Source organism: Malurus melanocephalus, unplaced genomic scaffold (assembly GCF_030028575.1).
Source record: "Malurus melanocephalus ecotype Western Australia unplaced genomic scaffold, MMel_1.1 scaffold_15, whole genome shotgun sequence".
NCBI lineage: Eukaryota > Metazoa > Chordata > Aves > Passeriformes > Maluridae > Malurus > Malurus melanocephalus.
The window spans coordinates 4,476,222-4,501,681 of NW_026623247.1; the positions used below are offsets into that span (position 1 = coordinate 4,476,222).

At 38.4% G+C, this 25,460-nt stretch overlaps 1 protein-coding gene across 3 annotated transcripts in view; it reads right to left on the reverse strand.

Annotated features, from left to right (window-relative positions):
• The window catches only part of SLC44A1 (solute carrier family 44 member 1), an 81,476-nt gene that overhangs the window by 33,255 nt on the left and 22,761 nt on the right, over positions 1-25,460 (reverse strand). For all 3 annotated transcript variants that reach the window (XM_057385183.1, XM_057385174.1, XM_057385166.1), the window contains exons 4-7: positions 22,103-22,239; positions 8,552-8,645; positions 3,567-3,736; positions 1,695-1,784 (exon numbers count right to left, since the gene is read on the reverse strand). In XM_057385183.1, the coding sequence (XP_057241166.1) occupies positions 1,695-1,784; positions 3,567-3,736; positions 8,552-8,645; positions 22,103-22,239 (491 nt within the window). The remainder of the gene's footprint in view (positions 1-1,694; positions 1,785-3,566; positions 3,737-8,551; positions 8,646-22,102; positions 22,240-25,460) is intronic.

Sequence of the window (25,460 nt, forward strand, 5' to 3'; positions counted from 1 at the left end):
TCGGTGTCTTTGAGGGTTTTATTTTATTTCTCATTCTCCTCCTCTGACTTTATTAGTAATAAATTCACTTGGTAACTTAAGTGGAGCCTGTTTTGTCCATCAAGCATTTCCTCACTGCTTCTTTTCTCAACTTATGAACCATTTTTGCTGATTTTTTTTTTCCCTTCGCTCTTCTCTGCCCAGTGGTGGTGGGCGAGAGCAACTGAGCAGGTGTTGTGGGTGCCTGGCTTTTGACCAGCGTTCTAAACCACGATAGGTCAGAATATTACTCTCCTATTTCAGCTGTCTTTCCAAGGTACAACCTTTCTTAAACACAGGTCTCCAGCCCCTCAGGGAGACAACCACATCTCTCTGACACATTCATTTTCTCTGCTGAGTGTCCTTCTCTGSTCTGCTGGTATTTCTGAATCAAATGTATAAGTTTGTTAGGGAGGTTGGACCAAATGAGCCTCTGTGGTGGCTTCCAACCTTACCCAACCACAGCTCTGTGATTCTGTCATCACGATTTTGTTGAAGATACTGTTGAGGTCTAAAATGAAAAATGCTCTTTTGACATCTCCTAAAAAACAGTTAAGACAATATAAGCAGTATGTGTCATGAAAGACAGTTTTTTATTGAAGCAGTGTAATGGATGAAACTTTTTAGAACATAGTAGCTGATGCCAATAAGTCTATCAACTCTTTCACTCAACATGACTGCTCAGCATCTAAAGAGAATATAAATGAAAAAAAAATCTATTTTTTTTCCTTTTCCTTGGTCACAGATTTTGAGACCATTAAGCAGAATACCAAAGTGATCCTGAAAAATATAGATGGTCTGCTGATCTTTTTTGCATCCWTTGTAGCCATGAATTGCAAGAATTAAATCACTAGTGCTTCTTAATATGATTATTCTATTTTTGTTCTTTCCCTGCAGTCATCTGCCCAGACATTTTGGCTTAAGTACTTAGTAACAAGTATAAAAAACTTTAGTTTTACAGATTTCTAATTTGTAGTCTTTAATCTAATTTTACAAATTAGCTAATGTGATAAAAAAGGGCTATTTTCACACCAACTACATAACTTGTAAGAGACAATCTTTGGTCATTTCCAAGACAGCAYGGCTGGTTGTATTTCATACATGATCTAGGTAATGCAGGTCTTCCTGAGTCATATGAAATACAAGAACTTTATTGGAATTGCGATACAAACACCTTTACTTCCTCTCTTCAAGAACAGGTCTTAAAAAGCTACTCAAAGAACGGAAGGGCTAATGAATATGTCAGGGCTGTAAACATACCCAGCTGCATAAACAGTAGCTGCCCTTTGATTTCTTTGCACACCACCCCCGGCATGGGTGTGCCATCAGACACACCCAGGTTTAGCTACCTTACTGATCCATTTGGAAAGCAGGTTAAGGAGTAGGCAACATTTAGAGTTGTCTTGCAAGTGCTGTGACAAAACTCATGCACTGACACCTGTGGGCTCCAGTGAGCTAGGCTGACATGAAGCTTGCCTGCCAAATAGGTGTGCAAATATCCAAGGAGTAATGTAYTCTCTGGCAGAGGTCTGCAATTACTAATGTGGCATTTTTGATATGCATCTGTAAAGGGATTAGAAAAAAYGCTGAGGGGAAATACATTTTCCAAGATCCATGTGTGATGTAGCTGGGCTGAGGACACTGGGCACTCAAACTGGAAGACAAACAAAACTTACCAAGTGATCCCAGAATGACAAGAATTGTTAAAATCCAGACCAGTACTCTTGAAATGTACCTTATTATAACCATCAAAATCATGGACAACACTGCAAAAGAAGACAAATACAATAAGCAGACTAATTACATCAAGTAGAAATAGCCTTCTTAATTTTCCCACTGCACTAAGATAACAAATTCCAAAAGAATTTGTACAGACAGATTTTATTTCCAAGGCTTACAAACTCATTGAACAGACAATAAAGGAAATTAGGCCCCTCTACAAGTTCTGATTTGATAATGTTGATTAAAACAAAGAGAGCATAAATACATTTACACAATAGATAAAATACAAGACATAATGTGTGCATACAGACAGGGATGTACTTAGACAATGACCAAACATACAGCAAGACACAACAGTACTTTGGGTCTGGTAACATGAGCACACCTTCTGGGGACCACAGCAGAACCTGCACTTAAATACACGTTAAACAAGTGCAGTCAATATGATACCTGTGTATTCCAAAATGTCATGCCAGTCATAAGTAAAAAACTATACAGCCAACTCAGGTTAAGTGAGTGGTGYGTGCAAGTGCATCCTCGTATTTTAACATACATGTTTGTGTTCAGCAGTTACATGAAAACAACTGGAATCTGGCTTTCTGAATCATAGTCTAACCAACAGTTTTAAAAGAAATAACTTCTATCTAACTATGACATTACAGAAGCTATTTTTTAARTTAACTGTATGTAAATTCTGCACTAGCTTCTGACTCTAATTGAACAGTAGCACTGTGAATCAGCCACTACCTTTCAGATTCTAAACAGTTTTCTACCATTATAACCAAATACTGAAGGTGTCAAGATTTAAAAATAAACAGCTTTCCAGATATAGTTGAAAACGTACACAGTGGTCTTTTGTGTCTGCGTGTAAGGGGGGGTTAATTGTATCTAGCATCACCTTTTCTTTTTCTTTTTTTTCCCTTCCTCCCCCACTTTCTTTTAACCACAAAAGCAAACTGAAAACAAAGGACCCCGTATTTGATACAGCTTTGTAGTGTTTCTTTCTAAATGATATACTGCTCATATGCATGGTATCTTGATCCTCCCGTTTCAGGATTTCAGATTTTATACTTTGTATGAACTAAACAGACCCATTAGGAAAGCAATTTATGTGGGTGGGCAACATTCAACCTTAAACAAGACAACTTTGTTAACACCTCTTCAGCCTTGTATAAAGTATCACTCTAGGCTGGAGGCATCTCTCAGCTATAGAAACAATTCAGCACCTCTGTACTGTTGGGAATTTCCAACTCTTCAGACAAGGCTGAAATTTTCAAAGATCTGAAGCTTTTAATTTTGGAGGAAGGGGCAGAAGGTAACACAYAATACAACAAATGGGCATCTAATTTTCTTGTTTTCACTCTGAGGGTTCTCATATCTTTGTACAAGTACGCTAAATGAAACAAACTAAATCCCCTCCAGTGCCATTGTGCATTTCTCACCCTGTCCTTYCTATTTGGAAAGGGTTGATTTGTACTGGGGGTGGTAGAAAATGATTATTACAAATGGGAAAAGAGAATGTTATAATAAAAATTAGGAAAAAGAGAATGCTCTCTTTAACTATATCAAAACTAACATAGGCTAACTAGCCACGCATCCTCTATCTCACAATCAGTGGAAGAGGAATAAAAACAGGAATGCATATGTATATTACTTCTGAATAAGTTACTTAGTTCTCAAATAAATTTTTTAGAAAGCATTCAGAATAATTTTCTAAGGGATTGTTGCTATTATACATGATTTTTACTCATATTGTGGTTAGAGGGTGTTAACAATCTCCTAATGCAGTACACTAAGAAATAGCTAGTAATGAGAAAAACAATTACCTAGTGATAACAAGCAAAGTCCCATTATAATCTCTTTGCTGGTCATAACTCCACTAATCAGCCTGTGTAAGACACTACTGTCACTGACAAAGGTGATCAGGGCCTCTGCAAACTTGGCATAGCAGGAAATGTTCACAGGAGCACAGCGATGGAAGAATGGAATAGGTGCACTGGTGACACAAGAAAAAAAAAATCAGAAAAAAAAATTACTCCTACTTAATATAAATGCCACATCAACACACAAATGAAAGGTGAATAGATGCAATCATTCTACCTTTATAACATCACAACCAGAAACCATGTGTTGAATGCACAAGTGCTGCTGAAATGAGGATGATCATAATGGAAAGTGATGCAGTTCTTACAAATAACCCTGGTGAGGCTGCAGTGTACATTCCAATAGGAAATTATTACCCTCCCACCCTTAAATGACATGGCTCAGAAAGTATATATTCCTATTTCCACTTAAATGTCTTTTTTTCAAGTGTCAGGTGGTGAACCAGCAGCTGAAACAATGCCTTTCACTCATGTTAGAATGGAATACTGGCCCCTATTTACAGCAAAAAAAAATTGCAGAATAACCATACTCTTCGTGAGAGTAYACATTTTGAGCTGAAGGACATCAGCATTCACAACTGCTGCCAAGCAAAACTAATGTATTTATTTCCAGGTTTTCCCCATACGAAGCTTGTTCTTATATTGAATAATACAATCAGTGTTTATTTTCGTTAACTTTGTTGAAATCACACAAAACATGCCAGGATGCCTCTCTTGCTTTAAACTGTTTTGGAAGCACCCTCATAAAAAACTATTGATACTGTGCACTAAACTGCAGAGTCCTCAGAAAAACCTGCTATCAAGTCCACCAGAGAAAGATATAAGAGAGCAAAAACTTTCCTTTAAATGTGGGTAATTTTGTTTTCTAAATGTCTCCCATTTAGTAGCTGTCTGTCTTGCTCATAAACTACATCAGATATCAAAGTGGCCTATCATGTAATTTGATCAATTCCCAATTACATTTCAGACATGAATTACATGTTCCTTCCTGTAATTGGATCCAATGAAAAAAGTCTTTTGAATTGTTTCACTCTGCCCAGTCTTCCTTACTTGAAAGATTTCAGTGGACTGTAACAGCAATGAACATAATCTTCAGCAGTTTCCCCATTTCAGCAATGATCTATAAATCTACAATTTTTTGTCCTCAATAAGGATTTTTTAAGACCATGTCTTTCCAAAATTCTAGCRATCATTTTAAACACATAGTGAATAAACCAGCTGCCTTAGCCATATCCTTCTTATCCATTGTTTTTCTGGGGGAAAAGAATGACATGCTGAAAACCATTAATATGTAATTATTCTGTAAAGAAATTGGGAGAAATTATGATCACCTGCCATACTAGATCCTAGGTCTTTGTTTTGAGTCATTGATGATTGCAAATTTTATGGTTCTAAGCTTACAGTGCTAAGTAGGTAAATGCATTTGGAGATGCTCATATTGATGGTCTAATTCTGGGTAGTAATGAATACAGCAGTTAAGCACAGCAAAGTAATTGTGCATTAGTCACAGTTCTTAAAAAAYAAATTAAACCCATAATGATCACTGCCCTACTTAAAAGGCGGCCCATGTACCCTCTTAGCCTCTTACAACATAACCTATTTTGGAATACTGCTGCTCATTATATGCTGTATTACTGGAAAAGCCTGAAATTTGAGAGGTTTATTTAATTGTTAACTGCTACAACTTTGCAGAAAGCCTAGAGCATTTATGAGTTGTCACTACCAGTAACAAAGCCCACATTTTGACATGGGAGTAGGAAAAAGAATATCATTCCTGCCTTCAAATACAAAAATATCCACTTTGAGAAGGGAACTAATGGGATTAAACTACTCTTCCAAAATATATCTCAACAGAGGGAAAGATCCAATTTGCATCAGAGTTTATATTACTCATCTAATATACCTTAACCAAAAGCAATTTCCTTACCTATTTTAAGTTACCTATTTTAATGTGCAGTAATTAATAGCTAAATCTGTTTTAATTAATGTTAAAATAATAGGTTAGTGGTTCCTACAAACTTTCTGGAGTAAATGGGACTCCTGAGAATCCACTTTTGAGATCTGCTTCTGCTTCAATGTCTCTGACTGAATGAGTAGGTGATGTAAAGTGTCTTAATAAAAAATACAATAATAAATCTATTCTCCATGAACTGTGCTATTTTGTATGGCCCCTTGATTATATCTTGGTATATTACCTCCTGAAAAAGACTTAAAAATTTCTAAAAATAGCAACATGATGCTTCATCTCAAATAAGAACAAATAAAATTCAAGCCAGCTGATAATGGTCTCAGAAGCTGTAGTTTTAAAGCAACATTCAAATTATTTAGAAGATTCATCTGATTACTCAAGTATTCGATTGCAAAGAGTTTTTTTCTCTCCCTTCTACCCCTGGGCAAATACAGCAATCTATGTGAGGGGAGGGGGTGTCTGGTTGGAAGACACTGCTAACTGCTCTTTATAACTTCTACAGGGCAGTCCCTTGGCACAGCTCAACACAGCTGGTTTATAGATAAATGCCAGGKGGACTGGACAGGTTTTCCTCCAGGATCCTCTAAACAGTGAAGTCATGTCTACTGTGGCTGATACAGGCTGGATATGGATTGCTGACTGCACTGACAGCCTGTACTACTCTGTCAAAATTGGACATAAGACCTTGAAGATGGATGGTAAAAATCCAGTGACAACGACAGCTGAAGGCTGTGAAGAAGCCTGGTCATCATACAGAARACATCAAGGGACAGTCTTCACACCATATGTTACTTCCATCCAATGGAACTAATGGCAATCAGAGGGTTCACAACCTTTGACAGATTGCACTGCTTTCAGCTGGGGTAAAAACAATTTTCTTCACAGTGACTGGTTCAGGGCTGAGTTTTGGATTGGTGCTGAACACAGGGTTGATAGTATAGAGACATTTTTRTTATTGCTGAGAAGGGCTTACACAGGGACAAGGCCTCTTCTGCTTTTTTGCACTGCCATGATGGCGAGGAAGTTGCGGGGTGCATGGGAGGTTGGGAAGAGACACGAGACAAGTGACCCCAGCTGACTAAAAGGATATTCCAGACCACATGACACCATGCTCAGGATMTAAAGTGGAGGGGATGGGGAGAAGAGGAAGGAAGGAACGTTTGAAATGATGGTGTTTGTCTTCCCAAATAATTGTTGCATGTGATGGGGCCCTGSTCTCCTGGGGATGGTTGAACACCTGCATGCCCACAGGAGTGATGAATTAATTCCTTATTTTGCTTTGCTTGTACGTGCATCTTTTCCTTCCCCTATTAAACCATCTTTATATCAAACCACAAGCTTTCTACCTTTGACCCTTCCAGTTCTGTCCTTGATCCTGCTAGTGGTGGAAGGAGAGAGTGGCTGCAGGGGGCTGGATTGCTGGACGGGGTTAGACTATGACACAGATCAAATCTGAATGTTAGGTAAGTTCTTCCTGAATGCCTCAGTCTACAAGATGTTGGGTTTTCATCTGGTTGTCTGAAYAGGATTCCATTTCTCCTTTGAATTACACTTTCTCAAATAATATAACTATAAAATCTGAAAAGCAGTGGTTTACAGATATAATGTTGGCCTTTTTTGCCTTAGGGCATTAAGTTCAGACTTTCCAATCTCAAAAATACTCAAACGTATTTTACATTATTAATACCATATAAGAAAGAGGAAGTACTCCATCCTCAATAGCCTTTTAAAAATAACTCCAGTGGTAGTTTTTATGAGGATTTACATAGCATCATTAGAGCTCTGACACATTGTTCTATTCTTCTATCTTCTTATTAAGCTACGTTCATTGAGACTGAATGACATAGGAACACACAATGGAAAGTCAATATAATTCTGGCAAAAGTTATGGCTAACAAGCCTTTTTAGTATGCAATCTGGAACTGAAGTTTTAATTTGTTTTTGTATTACTGCTATAACAGCTGGCTAGCTGCATGAAATATTAATCTATATGGGGAAAAGTTAAAATTCCAGCTACCACTAATTGTCACTACAATATTTAAAAAATATTMATTGGAGAGGCTAGTATGTAAACAAGAAAGACTTAAAATTAAAATTTGTAGAACTGACACAAATATAACACTTACTAAAAACATAACAGAGAAAACTATGCATAAGAAAAGACACTGCAGTTACAATCCACTACTGAGTACATTTGAGAAGCTTTTTGAGAAAATTTTGAGAAAAGACAASATGGTTCTTCTTGAGTTAGTGGAATTACTGACTTAGAAGGCTGTGCACAACAGCTAACAGATCATTTCTTTTCTCAGCAATACTCATCTCCACAGATCCAGCCAGCAGTTACAAGAGTTTATGAAGCTACAAACTTCATAATCCAACTCCACAAACAGTAGTCTAATATAATATTTAAAACAATAAACCTSAACATTATCTGTTAATAAAATACAGCCTCTTTTGGGTACTTGACTATATTTATATTAGTCACCTGGGGACTGAAAGAGTGAAAAATGAAGCAATTTGCATCTATCTGACTGGCTGACATAAGGTATAGGAAGAACGCTGCAGAGAGCTCTATGTCCCTATACAACTTTTCCTCCCAAAGATTAAAAATGTCCCATGATTGTCCCAGATCTGCATTGCTGACAGGCAGCTGGCTATAGATAGGGTGAAAGGCAGTAAAACAGCTGATACTCAGAGCAGTGTCAGTCACAAGATAGAACAGAATTTGAAGGTATCAGCTCAATAGTCTCAGTAACACATACATGAACAAGTTGAGTTTTACTTTGAGAGTTATTTTCACTACTTTTTTAAAAAAAAGGCATTTTATAAATATATACAATAATACACTAAAACATCTACCTGGTAAGACTGAACATGTGTTAGCATTTTCTAAAGAACTGTCATGATCAAAACAAATCTCTGCTCCCTCCACCCAAATCAGACAACTTGTTAATATTACCTCTCTGGAACAGGATATTTAGGACATAACTTGGCAGCCCTTGGGTCTGTAGTATATTCTGATGGCTGTAGTTCATAGCTACACAGAGAGGATCCTGTTGAAAAGGAAAAAAAATATTGGCGTGGAAAACAAATAAAAAACAAACATTCATATTCTTAGCAAAGAGTATTAAAACTCATACAGGTGCTGATTCTGGACCTCCTCATGTTATTACCACTAAGCTTTGTTGCCGTTCCTTCTGATTTGTAGTGGTGAATGAAGTCCAAGACAGTTGTCAACGGAATACAATGACACTCTAGCTTTGGGTTTTGCAAAGTTTGGGTATTTAAGTGGAAAAGACTAACCCACAATGCAGTAAAAGAGGACACAACACATTGTGAAGTCCCCCACCCCTGCTACTCCACCACGTATTTCTTTATAATTGTTAATGCATGAATATCGCATAACAACATTCATGATAGAAAGAAAGTATTCCTGGGTTTACAGGGCTTTTTTGTGTATGTATTCAAAATACAACTGGTCTATAGATTTCAGGGAGAGGAACAAAGAACACAAACTTATAAAGTTAGAAGTAAGACTGAAACATAACACAAGCTCTCTATTACATATCCAAAGCTTCTAAAAAGCTGAACCCTCTCCATAAACAAACTGGCACAGAACAATAAAGATCAAGTTGCTTATAACAAAATTCTAACATAAATTAAGTTTTCCTTTGTATCTGACACTTGCCTAATGGAAGTGCCTTACCTAGGAGAAATTTCTTCCAATTTATCTGTAATAAAGACACTGAACATCTGACCCAAAGCTTTTAGGAAATCAGCAACTTCCAAATCAGATTGGAGCCCTCGTATGTCAGAAATTGCAGAGTAAGAAAGCCTCCAATGATAAAAGCACCCTAACTAAAGTGCAATTTCCTTCCAAGCTTGTTTCTTAATAGATAGCTCACTTCCAAGCAAGGGCTCTCAATACATAATTTTTAGTGTCCATTTTCCCTATGCAATACACTAAGGACTCATCTTAATCTTGATCATCAATATACCTATTCAATTCTTTCCATTACTGAAGTTTCCTCTTCAGGAATACTTTGTAGAAAAGAGTTCTGCAAACTGGATTTGGATAATACATATACACTATTACCCAAAATAAACCAAGAGTTTTCACAAACAACTTTATCTTGGCCTGCATTACAGCAAACAGAACTATTATTTGCAGAAATTCTATCTATCATTGCTGGATTTCAACCTCTATGAAGAGACCTCTTCTATTTACTTAAAGAGCAAAGAGCCTATTTAGCTGCCTCAGCTGCTCTCTTTCTAATGCAGCCTCTGGAACACTACTTAAGTACTACTTCTACAAAGCAGTTTTGGAAGCTGGTCCAAACCACCAAATGCACTATTGAAGAAAGTTAAATTTCCTACAAAGAGATGTTACCAGGTGAATCATCTGAAATACATTTTCAATTATACTGTTAATATAAATCCTCATGCCTCTGCTTGTTTAAGTGGAAAACATGGCATCAGACAAAACAACATTTCTTAGATCTTAGTTGGAAGTGTAGTATCTGAAATATTTCATCCTTTTTGGACAAAAGTCTCTATACTGCTGAAAAAAAATTCAAACTGTTCTTGTAGGTATGAAAACTTCTGAATCACGGGTATTTACTAGTTACTCCATCTGACAGAGAGTCAGCAGTAGAGAGTATTACAATATTATCTTAAAAACAGAAAGAAATAGAAGTTTGCAGATATTTACATTTATTTTGCTTTGAATATAGGGCAACAGCCAGCTGAACATGAGCCAGCTGTGTCCAGATTGACAAGAAGACCAAAGGCATTCTGGCCTGTTTCAGAAATAGTGTGGCCAGCAGGACCAGGGCAAGGATTGTCCCCCTGTACTTGGCACTGGTGAGGCCACACCTCAAATCCTGTGTCCAGTTCTGGATCCCTCACTGCAAGAAAGACATTGAGGTCCTGGAATGTGTCCAGAGAAGGGCAAAGGAACTGGTCTGGAGCACAAGCCTTATGAGGAGCAACTGAGGGAGCTGGGATTGTTTAAGCCTGGAGAAAAGGAGGATCAGGGGGTGACCTTATCACTCTCTACAACTGCCTGAAAGGAGGGTGTAGTGAGGCAAGGGTCAGCCTCTTCTCCCAGGGCAAGAGGGGATGGCATCAAGCTGTGTCTGGCAGTTCAGACTGGATATTAAGATTAATTTCTTCACCAGAAGGGTTGTCAAGCATTGGAACAGGCTGCCCAGGGAAACAGTTGAGMCACCATCCCTGGAGGTACTTAAAGATGTAGATATGGTAGGTATTTAGATGTGGAGCTTAGGTAAATGAGTTGGTGGTGGACTTACTGATCTTAAGGGCGTTTTCCAGCCTAAATGACTGTCAGTTTCTATTCTGTGAATCTCTGGTGGGAACAGCAAGTTCTGTAGGAAGAAGTGGGATGTGTTTTATGTGGGAAAGTGTATATAGATTCATGATACACAATATTCCAGGCCAGCTTGGCCATTTTGCCAAGTGATCAGTGTGAACTACCAGTTTAAGCTTCTTATGCAAGGTCCCCACATCTAAACAGCCTAAGGGTGGCCTGTGGATAACCATGCTCCCTTTTGACTTCTAGCAGTTCAGGCAGGAGAGAAAAAGGGTAGAATTTGCTATGGAGAAGAAAGGAAACTGTACCAATGTGCATCTGAAGACCTGTTTGAATCACAAATTTCAAGAACGAAGCAAAATCAAACGTCAGAGTCTGATCTGTATAGAGGCCACAAGCCTTTCAAGTGCAGGGTAACCCAATATACCCCTGGATGTGGAGGGAACTGGAGACAACTTGACAGGTCTCTCTGGAAACCAGTAGCATATTCCCTCCTGACATGCCCCAGAGCAATGGACAACTCGGGCTGCCATTACCATCTCTTACCTGGGAAATGCTCTTGAGGCTACTCTGGATCTTTTCCCTTCAGCTACCTACCTCAGAGTGCAAGCTTCTTTAGAGTCACAGACAAATATTCTCATGGAGCTTGTCAAACACAGGATATTAACAACCTTGTATTTAAAGAAACTACTAATCCCACAGCTGAAATAGTGTCCATGAGATTATTTGTCCTTTTGTCCCACATAATTAGGCAGACACTCTAATTATTCTCATAAATATTTCTTAATTCATATTTTGAAAACCTTCTAACTTCTCTAATACTGCGTAGGAGAGATTTAAAACTCAAATGTGTGTTTGAATAACATCACTTTACATTAAACTTAAAACTGATTATTTCAAAAAAGAGCCCGTGTGCATCAATAAATGGAAGTTTTCATTTTCTAAGGTGAGAGAGAGAAGAATGAACTGCATTGTCAAACCTTCCACTCCACAACAGCTGCACTGGATTAGTAGAGACTGTCTAGCCCAACCAATCCTTTTGCTGCTTTTCAAGTTTGTAAAGGCTGAAAAAGTTTAAGGAAACATTTGAGTCATCTACCTTACTGAGATAATTAGTTTAGCAAAGATGCTATGTTTATTTTTAAATTATTATCACTCATAAATGTTTTAAAACCAGTATGAGCTGAATATATAGAACAAAYTAAAAGAACATTAAAGTAATACATCCTTTGCTTCCTACAACACTGCACATACTTCTTCTGGAGAAACTGTTAGGCAAACGACATCAAACTGTACTACAGGGATCGAATTTCAGATCCAGCATGTTGTAACCTTAAAGAAAAATACTTCTAAACTATGCTGAGCATCAGGTTTTGGTCTACTGGTGAGTGTACAGTAGTGTGTCCGACCAGTGTGTGGACATGTTGGTCCCACAATTCTGTATTTGGTGGTTTCACACACAAAATGATGTTCACGGAGACATAGCACAGCTTCTGTTCTATGATTTCTTTCCAGTGAATAGAATTGCTCCAGCAGTTAGAATATACTGGAGCCATAACAGGAGCACAGTATCTCAAACGAGAAACTTCCAACTTTAAACTAGCTGTAGGAACTTCTTTCTGAAGCCCTCTTTCTGCTTTGCCCAGGCTTGGATTACTAAGGAGCTGAATAGCCATTATCTCTGGCATTCACAGAAAACAGCTGTATTTAGCACAAATTATTACAAAGATGCTGTAGAAAGCCAGGACTTTTATTTCAAAGATTTTTTCTAACTGAGAAGGCAAATTATTGAAGGTCTTGCATGCTCAGAAGATACAGCGCACAGAAGACATAATGCTCTGCTTTCCACAGCACTACAGTAAATAGGAAGGTCCAAACTAACCCAAAGTGGATAGACAAAAATACTTTTAGAGACCAGAGTTTCAGTGCAGCTTTTCTTCCTGTATTCGTTGTGTTATAAACCAACAAACCAACCACTAAAGCAGCATTGCTATCAATGTCTAGAGCTTGAGAAATGGTAAGAGTCCCTAAGTAATCCAATAAGAGGAGCAGTCCACAGAGGACATCACTGACATTTATATTCCCTGACTTACAGTGGGAAGCATACCAGGGGTTTTGGGATCCATTCTTGGAGCTCAGCAGTGTCCAGCAATCTACCAACACTTATTAACAAGGTCTAAAACAAGGACTTTCAGATCTAGAAACATGGACTCATACTCAGTCAAAGATTTGGGCAGAGGAATATAGAACTATGCAGTATTGAGATAGCTTCAATACCAGGAGTAGCACAGTCACCTTAGGAGTTTAGAATTATGTTTTGCTTAAGTTACAAGGAGCTCCAAGGAGCTACACATACCCCTTTTCCCATATACATGGCAATGCACAGCCTGAGAGACTACAAACCAGAGTTTTGATAAAGCAATTTATATGAACTGCCATTCTAAATCTGAACTGTGCATGTATTGTGCACATACATAGCATGACATATGTGACACATTGAATGCTTTTTTCGCCCTTGTCTTTCACACTGGTGATGGGCTTAGAGGATACCAGTGCCCAGAGCTGGAGGACCATGGCTGGGAGAACGATAAACTTCCAGCTGATCACGAATTTGTGTGGGATCTGCTGCTCCACTGGATCCCTGTAAGACTATATGGCTTCATGACAGGATTCATTCAAGAATACAAAAAAAAAAAAAAAAAAAAAAAAAAAAAAAAAAAAAAAAAAAAAAAAAAAAAAAAAAAAGCTGATGTTACTGTGAGACCTCTTTCAATGATTTTGGAACAATCTTGGGCATCTGGGAAGTTCCCAGCTGACTGGAAGCTAGCTAAGGTTGTCTCAATGTTCAAGAAAGGCAAGGATGACTTTGGAAAACACAGACCTGTCAGTCTCACTTCAATATCTGGTAAAACTATGGAGAAGATTATTCTGCAAGTTCTGAAAAACACCTGAAGGACACCACTGCCCTTGTCACAGCCAGAATATCCTCATGAGAGAAAAGTCCTACTTGCCCAACCCGACTTCCTTCTAGGACAAGGTAACTCACCTGGTTGATYAAGGGAAGCCAGTTGAAGAAATTTTTTTGGATTTCATAAAGATTTCAATACTGTCTCTCACAAGACCCTTCTGGAGAAAATGTCCAGTGCTCAGCTGGATAAACACATCATGTGATGGGTGAGCAGCTYRCTCATGGGTAAGGAACAAAGGGTAACAGCGAATGGGGGTGACACGAGACTGGGGAACTGTCACTGGTRGGGTTCCACCTGAGGCCCTGTGGTCTTCAACATCATAATAAACAACTTGGACAGAAGACCCAAAAGTCCAAAGTAAGTCTGTTGGTGATATAAAATTGAGAGGAGCTATTCACTCCCTCAAGGATAGAGGCCCCGCAGTGAGGCTTCAACAAATGCGAGGGCTGGGCAATCATCAACCATATGAAGTTTAACAAAGACAAGTGCTGAACTTCAMAACTGGAACAGGGAAACTGGAAAAACAGGAAACCCTGGGTGTATGGACAGACCGGGAATAAGAACCTGGAGAGCAGCACTGTGGAATATGCCCCCAGGGGCCTGGGRGCAAACTGAATATGAATCAGCAGTGCCCTGGCAGCCAGGAAGGCCAAGTGTGTCCCAGGGGACATCAAGCACAGCATCGCCAGCTGGGCAAGGGAGGGGATTGTCCCACTGTGCTCTGACATGGGGTGGTCTCACCTCCAGTGCTGGGGGCAGTTCTGGGTGACAGAACATAAAAAAGGCATTAAGTTCTTAGAGACCATCCAAAGCAGAGCAACTAAGATGATCAAGGGCCTTGAGGAAAAGCCATGTGAGGAGCAGCTGAGGTCACTCGGTCTGTTAAGCCTGGAGAAGACTGAGGGGAGACCTCAAAGCAGTCTGTAACTTCCTCGTGAGAAGAAAAGGGGTGGCAGGCACTGCTCTCTTTTCTGTGGTGACCAGTGACAGGACCTAAGGGAATGGTATGAAGTTGTGTCAGGGGAGGTTTAGGTTAGTTATTATGAAGAGTGTTCACCCAGAGGGTGATCTAGCACTGGAACAGGCTCCTTAGGGAAGTGGTCACAGCACCAAGCCTGACAGAGCGCAAGCAGTGTTTGTACAATGCTCTCAGATACACGGTGCGATTTTTGGGGTATCCTGTGCAGGGCCTGAAGGTGGACTACATGGACCCTCATGGGTCTCCCCAACATAGCATATTCTATGGTGTTTGATGACTGACTTCTAAAAGGCCATGTGATGAAGCAGAGATTATAGCWCAAAAACTTTGTATCTTAATTCATTGTCTCCTTCACAAGTAACACCCTATTAGTTCATTAAGTTCTCTAACACAGGAATCAAACCCACTGACACAGAAACGTGCAGGAACGTTAGCAAATGCTAAAATCAAAACCACTCACCTCTGGACTTTCAGCCCAGTCCTAGTTCCTCTTGAGTTCTGGGTATTTTATGACTAAGTTCACCACTCAGAACTTAGCTAACATTACAAATACATGACTCACAGATGATTATACTTGACCAACCCATGCAATAAAGGCTGGAGTATTATAYTGATACTGACAAGAGTTGGAGTTCACTGGTTTTCAGCAAGGGCAAGACTCCCAGACTCCCACAAGGATAAAACTCTTAACACTTTCCCACATTTCTCACCCCAGAACTTGCCTGAAATCTGTCAAACTCTATCAGCCCTAAACTGTTAATCTGAACCACACTACCCATTCAAAGCTTCATGMAATGAGACAACTTGATATATTACCAATCATGGGATATTACCTTAGTATATTATGGACTAGCAACATAGCACATAAAAGTGAGAGCTTAAAACACTGTAATGTATATGGCTGCTGCAAATTCCACAGCCAAAAACCCCAGAACTGATAAAATGCCAAGCACTACTTCGACAGAAGGTGGTAGTTACTATCCTTTGCTGAGTTCTGTCAGTAAAGAGAACAATGCTGCATGACCCCAGAAAGAGCATGCCTATGGCAAGTAATAACATGATCCTCTGTTCAYGGACTGTCAAATGGGAATAGGTTCAGATCACCATGAAACAAACCACATGGTGTTGACCAGACTTTCTTTATTCTTTGACTACTAGCTCTGACAACAGGAATTATAATCCATCTACAAGTATAGGAAGCAGTTCTACTCAGAACACTAGAACTAAGCATAAAAGTTTAGGATTGTATAAATTTCCTATTTATCTATTTCAGAACAACAAAAACAGTCCAAGAGCAGACATATTTAATCTTCATTTAGGAATGATGTAGCATTTAGTCACGCACAGATTAGCATCAGAGCTGGAAATGACTGAGAAAAACAAGAACTCCACTTCTTAGCCACSAATTCTTACACTATAATGTGATCTTAGATTTGAATATGGCCTAAAATATCAGATAAAGTGGAAGCACCACAGGATTGCACAAACACAGTGAAACATTTTAGCTATGCTTTTTGCAAATTGTGCAGGAATAGAGCCAGAAGACCAAGTAAGGAGAGAGCTGAAACTTTGCACCTAAATCTGATTTCTGGGCCCTAGCAAAGTAGCAGTGCCTTGAGACGTGCAAAAAGGCATAGGAAAGACTACTCTGCAGCTAGGATTTCTCAAATTAATATAGCAGAATTGTTCCCAGAGAAAAAAAAAAAGGATTAATTCTCTAGATCTGATCTTCTGTGCCTTCCAGAAGCACACTGTGTGTTTTAAATGAAGTAAAGTAAGATTTACACATATGTATATATATATTATACTTCTAGTTGTTGCACAGAGACATATCACCACTTCTTTAAAAGAATGAGCATCAGAGGGCAGCAGAAATTACAGTTGCTTATATAAATCAATATGGAAGTGAAGCGAAAGTAAGCATTCTCCAGTGCCTGCAAGAATGTTCCAAGAAAGATCCATCACAAAACCCCACTAGGTCTTCAAAAGTCTCTAGAATTGAAGACCACAAAGAGAACTACTGTGACAGATATTACAACTGTTATAACTGTTACTGTAACAAGTAAAAGTATGTAAAAAAAAATCTGTAGACTGAGAATGGATATATATATGTATTCTGAGTTGCAACTAAAAAAACAAGACAATAATCTTCATTTTCTCCTATTAACAGTACAGAAAGTTGAAAACAAATATAATTTACCTATTTCTCCACTTGTATTTCTTCCAATGCTAAATAAAACCAGTGATTCTGGAATCAAATTAGGAACCCATCTAGTCAAGTAGCAGATGTTTCTCCGACTGTATCTTTAGCTCTGTACCACTTAGAGCTTAAGGACRGCCTTCAGTACTAACTAAATATCCAAACGTCTTCTAAAACTTAATCTTTTTGTATCTGAAATAGCCTCACAGAAGTAACCTTTGTAAATTTATCATAACTGCTGTGGAGAAACATCTGACTCTTTGACGCTTAGTGATTTCATTTTTGATCTTTAGTTTCACATTACTCAGTTTATGAGATCATGGAATAATAATTTTTCATCCTTCTCTAATCTATTCCTGCTTTTAATGACCTTCTTCCTGATAGTTWTCCCTTTTACAGGCAGAGGAAATCACTGGTCCTTTTACTATGATGATAATCCTTGTTTCCTTTCTCTGCAGTATGTGAACACATGAGTGTCTTTGTGTATAAGTTTAAAAAATTGGTCAAGAAAGAACCAGAACAGAGACTTTATGATGCCAACAAAGCATGAGTTTACACAAAATGCAGTCCCTCYTTACAATTCCTAAAAGTTACATTTTCAGACAAGGCCATGCTTCCAACCTAATCCTCTTGTGATCCTTAGTAGTTTCACAATCTCTTCCTCAAGTACCAATAACAATTTTAAATTAAAACACTATATGCATAACTATGGTTTCCCACACCTTCTTTCTGGGTGCATTCCTTTTGATTTGAAATTTTATTCTACTGCAATTGATAATAGAGGTTTTTTTCATATAATTCTAAATAATTCAGTAGTCACTATAAAACATATAACCTCACTGTTTCTTCCCCTTTCCAAATGGCTTATTAATGTAATCAATAACACGATACAGTATTACTGGAGGACTCCACAGGCAGTCATTTTCTRTAGAGGAAACAATTTCATTCTAACTGGAAGGATACATTTTCAATATAAGGCAACCCTGACGGACAGTTCTGGTAACAAGGTAGAGTAGCAGTTGTTGCCTCTATGCCTCAAAAGGGCTCATAATTTGTTTTTACTCTATTTAACAAAAAAAAAAAAAAAAAAAAAAAAAAAAAAAAAAAAAAAAAAAGACACTCAAAATTAAAATACCCATGTTTGCAAAGACCTATAGGTTCCAAATTGCTTTAAGCATAAGATACCTATAACCAACACAGTACAACATGCTTCAAGAAAATCATGAGCAGAGGATTAAGTTTTCAACAGCATTCTTTCACTGAAAACAAAGGCAGAGGGAACAAGAGCAGATGAAAAATGTCAGAAGCTGGCAATGACCCAGGTAACAGCTATTTCTAAGGCAAGTGCCAATAGGAACGGCAAAGATGTACTTTAACCACTACACATAAAGATGTCATTATCTTCAGACAAAAGAAAAATCCTTTTTGTTTCCCTTGTGGTTGCTTCTAATAGCTTAAAGATGTCACCTGCTCTGACTCAGCCAGACTGATTTCCTTTATTGATCTCTTCCAGGTCAGTCTCTGTAGCAAACCTAATGAAGCATTTCCTCTGGCTCTATGTCCACCCAGACCACACATAGCCTGGTCTAGCTACAGAATTTTGACAACACAGATGCCTACCAACATGCTAAAAAACAGAAATTTCATTTTAGGTTTCCAAATATGCATCCAGATATCTATACAACAAATAGGGGTAGCAGTTCACACATTAAGCAGACACTATAGTTATCAATGAATTAAACACAATAGAAATTATGGCCACCTGTCTAGTGTTTCTCTTTAATAATGACATTTCATTATTCATTTGGCACAGTCATAGATTAATTATATCTTCAAGGATATTCCAAAAAGCTTTGGTGAGTAACATTGCAATACATCACAGACATTAAGTTTTGAAGCATCAATTGGGTTTCTGKGAAAAACGGCTTTCAGTCACACTACTCAAAATTCATCCTTTTTAAGGGCCAAGACCAACCAAAACATTGGATCACAAGTACTCTGTGCCCTGAGGTGCTCTGCTGGGTGAGAAAATCCTGAGGACAACAACATCAGTCAATTCACAACACATAACATGCTCAATAGCTCAATAATCAATAGTTCTATGAACTCAAGAACTCTTAYTGCTGTTTGAGAACAGCATTACAACATTCCCCAGGTAACACTCGTTACCTTCTTGTGTAACTCCCAGGAGTTGCTCCAGAATATTCCTGTACAACTTACACCTCTGTGTAGATCAAAGATCGGAGTGGTCAAGTGCCCAGCTTTCTCTTTCCCTTTTCTTCATCTTGTAAAAGTCCAAGCTGGTTCCAGTTTTGTGGGTGTCAGTTATCCTGAACACATTAAAGGTAAAGCTTTCTTGTTTTCTTAAAATTGGCCTGGCTTTGTAAGGGATGGGTTTCTTCTCTTCCTTGATGGAATGTGCAAAGGCGGGACCTAACTGTGAGACGGCAAGTGAGGTAGAGGTATGAATGAAGTTACTGCCCTGAAATGGTGCTCTGTTATTCACAGAGTTACTGCCCTGAAATGGTGCTCTGTTATTCAAAATCAGCTCCTTTTCCCAAATTACAGCAGAAGAGCAAGTCCGTCATTACTGACTCAGAAAGCTAAAAGGCTGTTTTGTCATGAAACGGTCTTCTTGCCTCAAGCAAGCATTTTCCCTGCCCAAAATGCTTATTTATAATCTCTGTTGCAGAACTGCACGATAAATATAAGGTCTGCCATAACTGTTCTGAAACTATGGGATTCGCAGTTCTGTCCTGTTGTGAGAACATYAAGAGCCTGTCTCACTTTCGGAAAAATACTATAAATGCTAAGCTAGATGGAAAATCATATGGATATTGATAAAATCACTATTCAATACAAAGATGTTTTAGTATGTTTTACATGTTACAGCTCTTGATAATTAGATTYGAAAACACATTTATCTGAACTTAACCACACCACCTGTTGATGGCCAGCTGAGGCACMACAGGTGATTTCTTTGGGTTGTGGAAGGGTTCTTGGGCAGTAATTGAATAAAGAATTTCAAGGTGCATGGACAAGCAAGGTGATTTCAGGGATGGCATATAAACCAGGTGAAAATAGCTAACACTACAAAAGCACATGCAACTCSTACAGAGTCTGTCTCCAGACAATTCCTATTTTTAGGATGGAAGAAGAGTTAAAACTTTTCAGAAAGGCTCAACACAGCAAAATTAGGAGTTGGCTGCATTCTTTACTATACATTTAAAACATTAMAATTATTTTCTTGTTGAATCACACTTGATATGTATATATACRCAACAGATAAGATAATTAATAATCAAGCCATTCATTTGCTGCAAATGTTCCAACATTTTTTGGAACTTCCATAGCTTGGTGAACATTGAAGCAGAAATATAACCACAAAATTTCTCTGAACATGTGATTTCAGTCTTGCGCAGACCTCATCTATAAAAGGAAAGCTCAGTTTAGTGTAATACCTGTTTTTCACAAGCCAACTATCATGTAAAGAAAATTAGGAATTGAACTCATTAGTGGTTTTTCTCTGTACAAGCATCAGGTTTTATACTTTTGACCAYGCTTCTGGAAACTGCAAAAAATTGCCTGTCATATTAGTTTTTTAGGAAATACATCTTTAGGTTTTAAAATCTAAAGCTCTAAGGAAAATACAAATAGAACAAAGAATCCTGAGGGAAATRCATAGCACAGCATGTTTGGGTAGAGTGGTTTTTGTTGTACTTTAAAAGATAGCTAYACTGAACATATTTCAGGCACAATTTATAAGATTTGACTTAAAAACATAGCTGGTGATAAAAAAAGACATGGCTGAATTCCACTGCTTCAAAAAGTACTTAAACTTCATCACAAATGACCTTCACTTCATACTAACAAAGAACTGGCCTGCTTTAGTTAAGAAAAACACAGCATGCTCAGAGAAGGAGTAAAGAATGCAACTGTAGAGATTGACTAYTTCACTTGTGATCAGCAATGGTGCACAGACCACATAAGGAAGCTGTTTGTGCAGCTCTACGAAAGCTGTGATACCTCATGGGAGTTCAGCACCCTTATTTAGATGTCAGACACCCAGGTGTGCAGGCACAGTGTAGTGGGARAACAAGGACCCTAACAGTGTCCCACTCACTCTGCTCTCCAATAYGAAGTACTCACATAACCTGTGCTAGTACAGAAAGAAACATTTGCTTTTTTTATGAAAAGTTCCACTGCTTTGTATAGGGTCATCCAGACTGACTCATTTTTAGTTAAGTACCTTGCAAATAAATATTACTGCATTGTTTTAGAAAATAAGAAGATAAGTTTAGGACTGTTCCTACACATTAGGAAAATGTTCCCAYTCGAATAGCTAAAAAATGCAGCAATTTCCTGAAATTAGGTTTTTATCTTTACTTTCTTTTGTATGTCCAAAGGTTGGTTACTTCTCATGCATTTAATTCCATAGACTGCTAAAATAGGAACTAGTAATGTCAGTATTACAACTACAACTACTATTGAGAAAAAGTACTATTCTTAAGGAAGACASGGCATAATATTTCATTTGTTAATACAGTTGGTTTCCCTTACACTTCTTTTTAAAAGAAAAGCGTAAAAAAAACAAAACAAAACAGGAACTGCACTGTAGCACTAAATAAAAGCAGGAATATTTTCACATACACAGCCGTACCCTGTGCCACAAGTGCCATTAAATATAGCACAGCTCTCACTAACCCCATAAACATGATAACATTTCAACAGCACTACTGTCAGGCAGCCATGTCAGATCATTTGCTTAGGAGCTGAGAATATATCTTATAGTCAGACACTCCCTCAAAATGCTTGTTACATTTTGTACTCCTGCTTTAAAAATAAGCTTTCAAAACTGCCCAAGACACCATGACACAGTAGCATACTGTTTCAGCTTAATGAAAAGAGCACATTATTTCTATTCATATTTCTTAACGCACGCTTCATTTTTAGTTCAGCTAACAAATGAGTCATTTTTTGATGCTATGAAARTATCTGGTATATGAACAAAAACCTATTTTTTTTCATACCATTAGTTTCTGCAAATTTCTGAATATCAGCCAGAGTTTTCAGTTCTTTCCTTGGGCAAGCTGATACACACAAGGCAATGGACTTAATCTTCTGATGTACTAGATCAATGTTGCATGGATCCAAGAAGAATACATACCTAGGGAAGGAAAAAAGGTAAATTATTTCTACTTTAATTAACACTTTAATTACACTGAACAAAATTTCAGACTTTGGGTTTCAGCCCACATTGAGTGATCCACTCTACCCAGAAACATASAAAATTTGATATTATTATACCTATGTGGATCAAAAGAATTTATGTACTCAACATAAGCACAACAAATGTATGGGTATTTATATACCTCTGGACCACACAGAAAGGATGTTTAACTCTATCTGATTCAAGTCCATTCAAATGGTGCTACTCATAAAAACAGCTGTAGTACTACCACACCCCTTCACAGATATGAGTTCAAACACTCACAAGCTTTCATTCCAACCTTACACTTGACGCTGAGATTTTCAATTTTTTTCAAAAAARACCCAACAAACCAAATAAAGTCATTCTTATGCTGCAAAAAGGAAAAGTCCATGGCTATATTAATGAATACACATAATAACAGTAATTAAAAACAGCTTTTTAGATTGATTTTCCACATCATGACTGAACAGATTACTTTAGTATTTATTTAGATATAAATATCCTTCCATTATTTTGAGTAGAACTATCTAATGTTTAAAGGCAGTGTTTTAAAGAAATTCTATTTGCTAACTTTCCACAATGAGTCTCATCTAAAAATCCAGTGCATGAGGTACATATTATAGATTCTTAATTAACATCTCCTAGCTACATACATTTTATGAGAAACATTAACCCCACAGAATTCTCACTGATAGTATAATACAGATGCTTTTCTCTTTGAAAGCTGAACAAGTCTTAAATCCCTACAATGCTGGGGATATACTATGCATTGAAATACTCTCTTTSTATTACCTAACATCATCATATGAAAACACCAGCAATCAGCCACATAAAATGCCATTTCTACTTTTGCAGTCCTCATGATGGGAATTAATTCTGTAATCAGCAAAAATCCCTTCTGCTCCTAGAAAACATTTAGGTCCTGCCTGAACACCTTCAGTCTATGTGCTAATTGATGTTTACTGTTCCATTACACAGAGTTAGTGTACAAGAATGTTTATTATGTAGTACAGTCTTCCTCGAAAGTCTATCAAAACTCATGTCATCTAAATCAACTGTAACATGGTAATAGATTACTTGCATTCTTAAAACAATCCCTTTCTTTGTCAACATCTCAGTGAAATCATCCACTCCTATTTTTTTTTTTACTAATTATAGACTACACATTTTGGGACTCCATAGACCACTGAAGCCTGAGAAACAATTGCAAGCATTACAATTCTGTCCTGCAGACACAGTCAAAGTAACTGCATGCAACCAGTAAGCCACAGTTTTCCCTTATGTCATATACTCTTCAGTWGATATCTAGACATACAACAGCTGTATGAATTGAACACTCCCGTTACAGCTTCCACATCATGAGGACAAGTTCCTCCAGTTGCTATTCCACACAAAAAGGGTACATGGAAGGAAAGTCTCTCCTTTGAGGGTATTTGGTCAAAGGTGCTACAAACAAGAACCTACAGAGTCAAACCTGACTGAGGTGGCAGGGAAGGCTAGGATGAGGACAAACCTGGTCAGTCACAGTAATCGTTAAGGATATGTGGTTTATGAAAATTATTCTTTTTCACTAAGACTATCTCACTAAGCACCTTGCCAAATTGAGATAAGGAAAAGAAGGAAGATGTTCAGACATAAAACATGGCCACTTAATAAAAACAATAATCAGAAACTAACCCAGTCAATCACAGAAACTGATGTGCTATCACAAAACTGCAGACAAGGGCTTTGTGACTTATTGGGAAGCAATCTCATAGATGCAGAATGTAGGAGGGTTCAGTGGGACTCTGCCAACTGCTGAGGGAATGTGCATGGTACTGGGTGACATGACAGAAAGGGGTGTAAAAGGGTGTAATTCTTTTACTTGCAAGTTGACTTGGTTAGTACATTATCTGACCAATCTTAGCACCTGATCACTGCAGTCTGTCCTGTTCTATTACCAAAGCTTTTAGCTCTCCSTCTGCATAATTCTAGTCCCTATCCCATGTGCATGGACGCTGAGAGTGCTGCAGGGATTAACTGTCAGCTACTGGGAGGACTGACATGGGTGTGATGGATTTGGTACCAGCAAAATCAGACTAGGGGTTTGGGTGCCCCAAGCCGGTGGTGACAGCTACCAAAGTGAGTGGGGTCTTTGTGCCAGTGGCAGGGACGGGTCTTGACAACAAGTTGCTGGGCTGGTAACATTGTGTGCCCACCAAAAAAAAAAAAAAAAAGCAGCTACAAAGGTGATAGACTCAGCGTAAGTGGACACAGCCCTTGTGGTGCTGCTTGTTGACTGGGCTGAGAACCTGTACCTTCTTCAGAGCAGGTCTGTGCAAGTTATAGAMTCACAGAAGATCCTGAGTTGGAAAAAAACCCACAAGGATCATTGATTCCAACCCCTGGTATAATTCATCAGCAAACTCAAAGCTGCACCAGATGATGAGTAGGGAGCTCTGGGTCCAGGCAAAGGTGTCAGCYGGGCAGAGGGTCTGAGGTGTTATTTGGGGGGATTTGTGGGTGTGAGGTGCCTGTGGAGTAAGTGCATGAGTGTTTGCTAGTTGGCACCAAGCTGGATCAGTTGCTGAGTAGGGATAACCCATGAGGTGGACAAGAGGGTGGGGTGCTGGTGTTTGGAGAACCCACAAATGTATGTGAGCTTGTGAACCTGGAAAGTGTCACGTGTGTGCCTACTCTAATGACCTTCTGCYGCTGTCAGCCCAGGAGAAGGAGGGGAAATGGCTGGCTGTGCTTGTGTTTGTGAGTTCCACTGCTGAAGGCAGCATCTTGTCACTGGCGGTCAGTGTAACCAGCTGTGTCAATGTCCCATATGTGACTGTCCATCTATCCCTCAGCCTAGGCAGAGACCCTGGGTTGTGGGAGCTATAGGGTATGGCTACAGTTCCTGAAGAGCAGGATCCCTAAGGAAACTAAATCAGGAATTTCACGATTAGCAAGCTAGAACTCAGTCCACTGATTCAAGTCCATTCAAGTGATTTCAATTCAAGGGCTAAGCCATCATTTTAATCGCCAGAATATTTTGTAWAATTAGCACTACAATTTTAACTCAGGCCTGAAAATTTAGAAATACAATGCAACTACAACATCATATGCAGTTTTGAGAGAAGTGTTGGCACAGCCTTCAACAGACATATAAAATTCAAACATGGCATTGTATGGTACAGAAACAGCTC